We start from the raw sequence: 11,947 nt of genomic DNA, 5'->3' as shown, positions 1-11,947 counted from the left end.
AGACTGCAATATCACACACTGGACTAGAGAAGTACACATCATACTCAATCTCACCATATGCCTTCTTAACTTAGGACTACATAACACATAGGCTAGTCCACGGATAAAAATTAAAGCTGAACATTTAATATGATAAACATGCGGAATTCGCGCGGATTTTGCGTAGTATTTTAATCCAGTCGTTTGTTTGTGTTGTGCTCATTCAAGCATATCAGCAGTCGGCCATCATAAAAAGAAAGATCGGAGCGTCCGTAACTAACAACAGACACTAAAAACAAAATAACGTAACAATAATCAGTTTTTTTAAATATCAAAAAATATAAAGGTAATTTTGATGTTTATTTTATTGTGTATTTAAAGACAGTTATTGGCCCACAAACAGTAGTTTAGCTAGCTACGCTAGGTTAGGCCTGTAGGCTAGCTAGCCTAGCTAGAGGCTTACTCGGGTTTACGATGAAATCGGTCGCGTCTGAAATCGGTCGCGTTTGAAATCGGTCGCGATAAAATCAACTTCCGGTATTTTGTATGGCGCGCCGCTAGAGCTATACTTTTTATGAAATCGGTCGCGTTTGAAATCGGTCGCGCTATTTTGTATTGATCGAGCGGGATGCATGCTAGAGCGGGATAAACATTTTTCGTTTATATAGATTTAATTGCTATTTTTTAGGAACTAGATTATTTATGTGGATATTTTTTACTTGGTTAATAAATATTTATTATCATTGATCAATCATTAAATTAATTTTTTTTTTTGTATTTCACAGGTCTCGGAGAAGGACTTCTGTTCAAAATGGCCATTTCTAAACACGTTTAAATATTATATTAGGCATAATGTTATATTAGGCATATAATAATTTACCTCTATTTATATGTACTGTAATTAATATATTATATAGAGAATATACGTCTGCCGTGTCTTTTATTATGCAAACAATTACGTAAAAGAGAACAATTTATTTAAAAACAATAATTTTTACAATATAGCCCGTAAAGTCAGCGTATCCATTTTTATACTTATGCATACTGTGGCAGATTATATCATATCCATGTCGTTAACAACATACTATTCGATCACCTTATTTTTATTTCTATTTTATTTCTATCCGTTATGTAGGATAATATTAAGTGTATAATGATTATTGTTGAGGCAAATCACGTGTATATTTTTATTTCTGAGGTTTAAAATAGTTGTTAGTAAAATGATCATTATATGCGGATGGTTAAAAGGCGAGTAACTGAAATAACCCCCCACATAAGCCATATCGGAGATGCGCCTTCTATGATCGTGCAGCTGTTTCCTCTAACACAATACGTTATTTTGCTGACGGGGTTTCCCCTTTTTAAAAAACACGCACTTGTTAGTGTGTCAACTCATGGACAAAACACGTACGATCGTTGTCCATGGTGAGGTAAAGATGACAGTTGACAGTATGATTTATATATAATTTACGTATATACGTCGGCGATACTATAGATTTTAATTTGAATATCTTTTATTTCTTCATTTATAATACAGTAATCATTTAATGTAAATTTAAGTGTCTCACATTCATATGCCGTTCGTAAATATAAATGTTTAAATATCAGTGCAGATTACCTCTTTGAGAATCGTGTCCACCTTTATTATCCATACATTATTATTCTCACATCAATCATTGTACATCATAGTCCTACTGTAGGCCGGTAGATTGATTTATAACGGCATATTATCTATATATTTTATTAATATCATAAAACCATACGTAATTGTTTGCATAATTATTAATAAAAGACACGACAGACGTATATTCTCTATATAATATATTAATTACAGTACATATAAATAGAGGTAAATTATTATATGCCTTATATAATATTATGCCTAATATAATATTTAAACGTGTTTATAAATGGCCATTTTGAACAGACACAGTCCTTCTCCGAGACCTGTGAAATACAAAAAAAAAATTAATTTAATGATTAACAATAAATATTTATTAACCAAATAAAAAATATCCACATAAATAATCTAGTTCCTAAAAAATATCAATTAAATATATATAAACGAAAAATGTATATCCCGCTCTAGCATGCATCCCGCTCGATCCATACAAAATAGCGCGACCGATTTCAAACGCGACCGATATAATCAAAAGTATAGCTCTAGCGGCGCGCCATACAAAATACCGGAAGTTGATTTTATCGCGAACGATTTCAAACGCGACCGATTTCAAGCGCGACCGATTTCATCTGACACCCTTACTCGGATCCTCCTCTCTCTACTCTACCTAGCTAGGACTGAGGTACTAAAAGGCCTAGCCTAGTTAGCCTAGGCCTACACTAGGAGTTTAGCCTACACAATATACATAACGCCACCTAGGCTAGCCTTGTTGTAGAAACCTACATTGCCTAATTTAATGCATGTACTACCCGTTATGCTGATGTTTTGACTTTATATTTAATATAAATTATAAGAAATTTATTGAAACAATATACTTTTATAGGCCTAGCCTTCAGCTTAGTAGTAGTGTAGAAGGCTTTTTACTAAATAAGGCTTTTTGTTTCTGAAGAACCATGGCAGACCCTAATGAAGATACTATAGACTTTCAGAAGCTTGAAAAGGAACTCTCATTGGCTGTGGATGCGCACAATAAATATTGGAGAGAAAATGATGCTAAGTTCCGAGCCGTTGAGCAACGTGTTGAGACATATGAACAGTTTAGGTTAGTGTAAAACATTTTGCCAATTTTTCTTGAAATTAGTAATACATTATTTATTTTACAGTACCATGTTATTTTGTGCTATTAACAAAACGTTATCTTTTCTCAGGGATATTGTTGCTGCATCTCATTTGAAGCCTCTTGAGAAAGGTGACAAAGAAGGACTCGGTCGGCCTAGACAACAACCATGGAACCCATATGTAAATAAAAATGACAAAGACGTTCAAAATGTGGAAAGCAAAACTGATCAACCAATAAAGGTAAAAATCTGGATAAGGTGTGGGTCAGGGAGATACAGTAATCCTCACGGAGATAATCCTCACAGAGATAATCCTCATGGAATGTTCACTCCTCGCCTAATGTTAACATTTTCCATTTTGCACATGGGACAAACGAAAAAAGATAATTTTGCAATACAATCTGAGTTATAAATATGTAATGGAATGAATATAAATAATTGTGTTTATTTTTTTATTATAGATACCTGGACATTTACCAAAAGATGGTCATGAATTTATGCAACAGTGGAAAAGACTTGGCGATAATCAACAAGAAAAATATAACTACATTTTACAGTTTGACGCTGATCAACTGTTTTCAACCTTTAAACATGAAATCAGTTTTGGTCTACTAGGAGAAATCCTAAAACTTTTTAACATGCATTTTAAAGAAGAGAATTGCACAGATATATTTTTAATTCTGAAGCAATTGTCAAACACGAAACGATTTAGTTTATCAATTGATTTTCTAAGCAAGGAAGAGGCACAGCATCGAGATGAGTTAATGGACAAATTGCAAACAGTGTTAAAATGTTCAGATTTTGATTTGAAATCATTGACTAAAATCTATGGCAGGAAATATGTTGAATAAAACAATGGCTTGCGAATGAAACTGGTCATAGACAGGAGTGTATCCAGTGTTTCAACTTTCATTTTAATAATGACCTCTGGGATATTTTAAAGAATATGGCACCAAAATACTCGGAACATTGGCTACATAGAATGAATTGAAATAGTACAATACAAACATCATTTAATATATTGAGATATGTTTTATTTGGTTTTGCGTGACCATACAGATGCTAACATAATAAGCTAATATACAGCCCCACAATGTATACAAATAAATGTTCAAACTGAACACTTTTAATTTAGTACCCTCTAAAACGGTTATTTTATAGATCTTTTTTTTTCAAAAATACATTTTACATGAATACACGCAATAGTTTTTATCTTTCATTCTAAACGAAGAAATAATGTTAAACACACACACGCAAGAGCACCCAACATGCACACACACATCTTAACCCCTCCCACAAGATTCCCAATTTATAGTTCATATGTACATGTTTATAGTCGACAGGAATTACAGCTCTTTCTCAGTTCTCAAATACATAACAAAACAAAAATATAATGATTTTTAAAAACATGAGATAACCCTACTACAGGGTCTGGGTAAAGTAAAGCACAGCAAATTGTTACTCTGCCGTAGTAATGTCTTGCATGAACTTGTCACATAATCTGTGTGGCACAACTAACATATTGTATAGCATTGATTGTGGTGGTCTGTAGTGCTTTCGACATTCAGCAGAATAAAACTCAATGTTTTACAGATTAATGCTGAAAATTAAACGATAATATACCTCTTACGTCGTAATTAATAATATGCAACATTGCAAACATGCTTCTTCTAAAAATTTAAACTTACAATGATGAAACTTCTATCGGGTCAGCTGAAAGAATATATAATGTATATGCAAATATAAATAAACCCATTTCAATTAAACTTTTATAAATATTTACGAGTCTTTATTATCTTATTCTATAATATACACTACGGCGTACGATAGAATGATGGGTATGAATATTTCTAGTGATCTATGAATAGTAATAATGATCTATAAATATTCATAGTTCAGTATATCAGTGTATTAATGCTTCATAACCACTGATAGAATTGTAAAATTATTAAGATTACATTATTAAAAATACTTACTTAAAAGGATTTTATATTTCATTGAATTTTCAAGGAAAATATTTTTTTTTAAATAACTCTCAAACAGAATAGGATAGCAAACTAACAGGCTACTGCACAGTAATAACAATAATAATTTATTCTACAATAAAGACTTTCAGAATTGAATTCACAAAACCCCTTTAAAGTCCCCCTTGATACAACATCATGGAACACACATCCTTTCATCAATTATACTTAATATTTTATATAATAAAACAATTACGAGAAAGCAGTTATATAATTCCTTTAAACATTTCCTCTAAGAGGACAGAAAAAATATTTCAGGCATAATAAAAATATACATTCTAATATGATTATCAAGACACTGCAATTAGCATTTGAACAAAAATTATTAATTTGCCAAGATTTAAATTTATGTAAACAATTATGTACATAAATTTATACTTTAATTTTAATATGTAATTTTTCTCCTTTTTTTGGAATCTGTATTAGGAAACGTTACATTTTATCTTCAAAATTTCCATAAAGAAATAACAATTTCAGTTGTCAGAAATACATAAAAATTACAATTAGGGTAATTTACAATATTTCTTTATATATTCGCAAACATTGTAGACTCACACAATACAGTGTCCTAAAATAATATATATATATAAAATCATTTTTAATTGTAAATAAAAACATTTTTTAAAACATGTAAATATAACTTGACTACAAACAATTAAAAACATCAGAAAGGAAGCAGAAAGGAAGAATTACATTAATGTAAAAACTATTTTGGAAAAAAAATGATTTTCTATTAGAATTTTAATAATGGCAAGATGTATAAGTTTGATCAATGTTCTTTTTTACTTTTTCTATGCAAATTTGTTAACTTTTTTTAAAAAGGACTAAAGTTCTATCTAAACTAGTTTGAGAAAAAAGTGTGATGTGCCCAAATATGGTAGTGATATGACATCATCATGTCCATATATAAGCACAAGCACAATTTTTCGTCACATAAAGTTTGATAGTGTAGACAGAGCTTTAAAAAGAATGCTGATAAAGTAAATATACATTAATTTTTAAATGGAAAGTTGTTGTGTTGATGCTGTATACAAGATGGCAAAGCTAAAGGTGCCATTTATCGATTTTCCTCCCTCGTCAAAAATGGGTTGTATGCTTTGAATTTCATCTCAGTGAAATATTTAATGAAAATAAATGTGCAGTGTGAACCTACGAGCTTACAGTACACCAAGATGACAAAATTAAGATTGAACTAATAAGATAATGCTCAATATTACTGATTATTATTATTTTTGAAACACGTTTTCTATTAGTGACTTTATGTATTCTATGTAATTTGTGAACTTAATCTAAAGTATCATTTATTTTGCATAATGTGAATAACCCTGATTTACACCCTCTTGACACCTGCAAACAAATCTTTAATTCTCCATAATATATATGTAAAAATTGGCCCAGAATGCCACATTTTGATGCTTTTGTATAGGAGGTTTCTGGCATCACCTTCCTATTTGGCTTCATAGCTAGGTATATATAATATGAAGAATATTACAAATTAAGGCTTCATTAAAATACATTGAATTTACTTTACCCACAGTTTTACACAATTCCTAGATGTATATCACTCAGTACAGTACAGTTTTTACTGTATATTATGAATACTTACTTTGTTCTATGAACTTGTGGGCACATACCTATGCAAAGGTTATGCGCGGGCATAATAATAATAAACATAATAAAGCATATTGTATTTATAAGAGAATTGCTTATCCTGTGACATCAGTAATGAATTGGATAAAACAAATCACCATCATTGATATGTTTGGATTCATCAAAATATAAAATTTAGATTTGTTTCTTCCTTCACAGAAGTCTGAGGGCAGTACACTGCTTTCTAACATTGAAAGTTTTCATAGTTTTTTTTCTTTGCAAAATCCAGTACTATTTTTGTCGCTGATCATAGTTTACTATTTAAATTCAACTGCTGTATTTTTCATTATTTTTGTCAATGGGTTCATATTACTATGTTATTCGCATTGTTTTTAGCGTACTGAACCTCTTAGTAACCTAATCGTCATCATCATTGCGGTCGATCATTTCAGTTATAAGAGCTGGGAACTCTGCAGGTATTTCAACCTTCAAGTGTAACACCCTTTCAGCACCTAAGAATAAAAATTAAAAACATTAGTTGTACAATTATAAAATATGGTCTGGTATAAGATATGTTTTGTTTACATACAGCTATGTCTAGGAACATACACACTTGTTGTTTTTGAATGGAAAATACACAGAAAACAACATACTATTATGTATTAATGTATTCATTGTATTTTTATGCAATTTTATTTATGTTTATCATTATGTTATTGTATATTATATGTATGTTATATTGTTGAAATAAATTGAAAATTGAATTGAATTAAATTACAAAATAATGATGATGTCATCAGTCAATTTTAACGTGTACATAAAATCCAGAATGTAAAATGTAGGTCCTAATATACTTCTAAATATTTGTTTTTTTTCCTTTTAAACAATTATTATTTATACTTTAATGTAATTTGTCTAATTAAAGACGAGGCGAGAATGATAAGTAAAAAGTACTTTCCTTGAAAAACGAGATTGTTTTGTACTTTGTACTCATACTTAAGATAAATAAATATTTCATTATTGTAGTACTTATAGTATTATTAGCCACAACGATGATTTAAACTGAAACTACAGAATACAATATTCAATGAATATTCTGTATGACTCATAAGTTATGTAGCTCGCATTAACTCAGATAAGATAGCTTTGTGGATAATAAATTGCCCAAAGTAAAACTAATTTTTTGCATTTATAATTTTTCCTTTGATTGATTGGTTAAAAAAGATAGATACTTACTTTTTACACTTATGCTTCGAAGATCTGTTATCTTCATGAGAATTTTAGCAAATATGTGTGGTTCTAGAGGGCGACGTTTTCGTACATAATATCGCAGACCTTCAAGTAGTGGTTCTTGCATTTTCTCTATTTTTATTGGATCTTTCAAACCAGATCGATCTAAAACAAAAATGTATAAATAAGGTTTCATTTTTCATACACATGGTTTCCAAATGGAATACACCAAGTAGCATCTTACAATCCTGTCTGAGATCCAGCAACAGGGTGGATCTGAAGAAATCAACTTCTTTGTGATATCAAGTATAAAATATTTCAATCTTTAAAAAAGAGTCCACTTATTAATAAACAGACATTTGAATACCTGAACTTATCAGGCAAATTGCTCCCAATAATGAAACTTCGGTCTCGTCTATTTTCATCTTTGATAATGCGGCAGCAAACTGGCAAATGGTATCTAAGAGGGCGCCGAATCCTCCACTTTTCAGTTGCTCTTGTGTTAACCTTAGACCATTTGTGAACGTCACGCTGCCATCTTTACTATTAACTCTTGAACATATTCTTAAAACCTAGAGAAAAAATTAAAATATGACCAGATTAGATGATTAAATTTAATAGTAGTTTGCAAACAACTATTCACAACGGTTCATAAACCACCTTGGAAGGGAGACCAGTACATAATTGAATTCACATCTGTTTGTACTTTCTTTACAAACATTAAAATTGCTTTATGACATGCATTTAATGCTATTAATGCACATCCATACATACCATGATTTCGAGACAAGCTGCTTTGAGTAGTGTGATCTGATCTTGAGTTGTGAGTACTTGGAAACCAGGTAGCTTTTTAGCAAAATCTACCACCATGATGATAGCCTTTGAAGAAATTTCACTAACATGTTGAAATAATGATAAATCGGTCTCACCATTTGATGTTGAAGGCTTTGAAGGCTGTAAATAAGCAAAACATGTTTATTGACATTTTTGAAGATGAATTTCTTTCAGAAAGCAGCCTAGATGAAGAGCAAAGAGCTTCTTAAATGATGGGATGTTATCTAAAAATATTAAGAAAAATCACAAAACACCATTACTTAACATGCAAATAAAATATAATTTATGAATCACAAAGTACTAAAAGTACATAACTTTTATATAAATTTAACCATCAGAAATTACAATAAAGGTCTAAAGCTCCGTCTACACTATAAAAAAAAAAGCAAAATATGGTAGTGATGTGCCTAAGTATGGTAGTGATATCATCATCATGTCCATATATAATATGGGTACATCACAGTTTGTCACATAGAGTTTGATAGTGTAGACAGAGCTTAATCAACTAAACTGCATTACTCCATAAAGTAGAGTAGAAGCAGTGCTTAGACTATCTTCTCAAATATTCAACCATCAACAAAGCCAGCATGAAACAACAATATGAATATAGTAGCCATATAGTATGTCATGTAACATTATTCTATTCCCTATGGGGGATACTGCTGATATTAGATGCATGACCTATATATTACATTTTTAACTATTAAATGTAACCTCTTTTTTTCCCTTAAGGTGACCTAGTTTTATTTGAAAAGTAAGTGCGCCCACTATTCTGTCAATCTTGCGCCTTTCACACAGAAAACTGTAAAATTGCCACAATATTATTATCTTCCGTATGAACGGGTCTATATTGGGGACTGGCTTGTGTATTGCAATATGGCAAGAATTTCGTGTGAAAGGGGCTGTACATGTAACTCCCTCAAGGACGAACATCCTTACAACCTACTTTAGCAGTATGGCATCCTAGCTATTTGTGAACCTACATTCCCGATTAACTATAAATTACATTTTTTAGACGTTTTTTTACATCGTAAAAAAATTCAACCTTCACAAAAAAACAGCATGAACCTTTTTTTCATAATTCATTATCCACAAATTCATTGACTGAACTTTCACTGAATTTCAACCAACCTATCAACCAATAACAAGGGAAAATAAGGGTCTCGGGGGTCAAGGGGTCACCATTACTCATCTTGAATGTTTATGCTTACTTGGCATTTTAATAAATATCCTAGTCTACATGTATACATAATTAGTCAGTTTGACATCAGAATGTAGACCTATGTGTACATATCCATGATGGATAACTATGCCATACATGATTACTATCCTATTATCTTGTTGAATACAATGAACTAAACAGGATTCTACTGTATGTGATCATATTTTTAAATTATCCAAATCTGTCCAAAACCCATAATTGTTCATATCTTTGCCTGTCAGGTTAAATATTAATGTACAGTATAGACTTCCATTATGACTTGTCTGCATCCTGTTCTACTGACCTAAGGAACTAAGTAAATCCACAAGGATATCTTCAACATTTATATTACAGTTAATAGAGAAATGGTTGCTATTCAGTCATAGTATATATGTTAGTCAGTGACAGATAAATATAGTGCTACTACAGTGTGTATTTAGTATTATTTTATATGCATGTCTATTTATTTCAATGTTGTTACATCTGATAAATGAATAGATAAGTGCTTGATACAACTTGCGGGCCTTTGATTTGGCTGCTTCATTTCATCTATATACTGTAATTCTTATTTTTGTTTTTCATATTTTAACTCAAATTATGATTTGCAGCCATGACTCAACAATGTAGAAAATAAATTGTTTACAATCAAATTGGAAAAGTATGTATTTAGACATGGGTGCGGAGAACCTTTCAACCGCTTATCTCAAAAGTCACAGTATATGATGAACTAATACATATTCTTTATCACAATTGTTAAATTACTCTTAACATTCCTATTTCTAATATTAATTTGTTACTTAAAATTAATACCACTATCAAACATTTCTGAATATATATATTTATAGTCTGAGAGACAATGTAACCAATACACTTAATTATACAGAAGAAAAAGTTGTTAACACAGTTTTGAGTTCTTGTATCCAGATGGCTTTAATCCTATCTGCAGTTTATACACCTGTCTAATGTACAGCCTTAATACTGTGTAACAATATGTTCAGACTGAAGATGGTAAAGTCTTGTAAACACGCATAAGAATTGTATTATGCTTTAACACAAAAATGATTTGCCACATGTCATCAGAGATTCACAATGTTTGACCCTTTTCTTGCCTAAATGACTAGCTTTCAATAATCTTCACCATGTTAAAACACCTCTAGGCATCATGTAAAAATTATTCTACTACAATTACTGCAGTAAAGTACAATTTGTTTACTTTTTAACCCGTTTTTTAGCAAGGTTAATCATATACACTGTTCATTGCAGTGACTGCCTTATACAGTAGCTTGTACATTCAACCAAACTATTAAAATCATACTATTTCAGTAAAATAATTTTTATGTGATCCTATTAAGGCTGTAACATCATCTTTAAATCTTAAGTCTGAACAAATCAATGTATTACATCAAGATGAAATATTGGGTACATTCTAAAAGCAAGTCAACACCACTCCCAAAACACCATCTTACCCAAGCTTACTCATCAACAAGTTAAGCAGGAAGAGGCTTGTGGTTGGGCAGTGTGAATTAAACATGTTTAGCATGCCAAGAAAAAAAGAGAGAGAAAAGATTTTTGCGTCATGAGACTAAATTTTAAGCTTCAAATGTTCATGTTTTCTTATATAAATATCAGTAAAGTTTCCCTCAAATAGAAGATTCATATGGGCTTAATGAATTATTGGATATGCCTTTCAAAGAAGGAAATGAAAGTAGTGAATATCATCAAATAATGAAAGTACAGTTGTATAATCTTCTATTTCAGGAATTTACAGATAAAAACAAACTTGGAAAAAAGTGAAGCATACTTTAAATTTCTAGGAATGTATGAAATCGATTCAGTTTAATGTTGTTGTGAAGATTTAAATAAATCTAATTTAATTTTTATTTTTTTAAATCTTATACTGTATAGCTTCAAGATAGTTCACTCCTCTTCCAAAGTATTCAATTTTTAAATATATAGAAAAATTTCTCTGTTTACAAACTCTTTAATTTCTCTAAAAATGTATGCTTTATTACTTTTGATTTATTGAGAAAATGTATGCCATTTCAGTTCAGTAATTTTATGTTTTTATAAATGAATATTGTGTTTTTCTTAAAATCCTTTTGTTTAATATTACAAAAACATGGCTAAAGGAAACATGAACATTGTTAAACAGTCTCATTAAAAAAAAAAGTTAATTAAAAGGCTTTGGTAATTAACAAATGCCTTCATCCATCACCTTCTGATCATTAACACCACCACCACCACTTTCGACACTACATGGTTCACCAGCTAACCCTAAAGAAGTGCTTTGGGGGACTTGTTGCGAGCATGGGTTATTCAAGTTGGACGTCTGTGAGAAAAAAAAAAGCAA

At 30.7% G+C, this 11,947-nt stretch overlaps 2 protein-coding genes across 5 annotated transcripts in view; one reads left to right on the top strand and one right to left on the bottom strand.

Moving 5' to 3' along the window:
* Positions 1-188: 188 nt before the first annotated feature.
* Positions 189-4,535, top strand: LOC144843416 (dynein axonemal assembly factor 19-like). Its single transcript, XM_078700204.1, has 4 exons — positions 189-325; positions 2,550-2,702; positions 2,809-2,959; positions 3,180-4,535. Exons 2-4 carry the CDS (start codon positions 2,554-2,556, stop codon positions 3,567-3,569), a joined length of 690 nt encoding a protein of 229 aa, XP_078556330.1. The 5' UTR covers positions 189-325; positions 2,550-2,553; the 3' UTR covers positions 3,570-4,535.
* A 249-nt stretch (positions 4,536-4,784) lies between these two features.
* The window catches only part of LOC144843286 (retinoic acid receptor alpha-like), a 62,167-nt gene continuing 55,004 nt past the window's right edge, over positions 4,785-11,947 (bottom strand). For 3 of the 4 annotated variants that reach the window (XM_078700083.1, XM_078700087.1, XM_078700092.1), the window contains 5 exons: positions 11,813-11,926; positions 8,337-8,516; positions 7,930-8,134; positions 7,569-7,727; positions 4,785-6,844 (listed from right to left, as the gene is read on the bottom strand). In XM_078700083.1, the coding sequence (XP_078556209.1) occupies positions 6,750-6,844; positions 7,569-7,727; positions 7,930-8,134; positions 8,337-8,516; positions 11,813-11,926 (753 nt within the window). In that variant the 3' untranslated portion in view covers positions 4,785-6,749. The remainder of the gene's footprint in view (positions 6,845-7,568; positions 7,728-7,929; positions 8,135-8,336; positions 8,517-11,812; positions 11,927-11,947) is intronic. The other variant, XM_078700097.1, reaches the window with a different exon arrangement.

This window comes from Antedon bifida, chromosome 1 (genome assembly GCF_963402885.1).
Source record: "Antedon bifida chromosome 1, ecAntBifi1.1, whole genome shotgun sequence".
Classification (NCBI taxonomy): Eukaryota; Metazoa; Echinodermata; class Crinoidea; order Comatulida; family Antedonidae; genus Antedon; species Antedon bifida.
This window is presented reverse-complemented; position numbering and strand designations above follow the sequence as displayed.

Bases quoted from the DNA above. Each gene is read 5' to 3' on its own strand.
- LOC144843416 (XM_078700204.1), top strand. From the start codon at position 2,554: ATGGCAGACCCTAATGAAGATACTATAGACTTTCAGAAGCTTGAAAAG. The intron at 2,703-2,808 runs GTTAGTGTAAAA...ATCTTTTCTCAG, and splicing joins GAGACATATGAACAGTTTAG to GGATATTGTTGCTGCATCTC. The intron at 2,960-3,179 runs GTAAAAATCTGG...TTTTTATTATAG, and splicing joins AAACTGATCAACCAATAAAG to ATACCTGGACATTTACCAAA.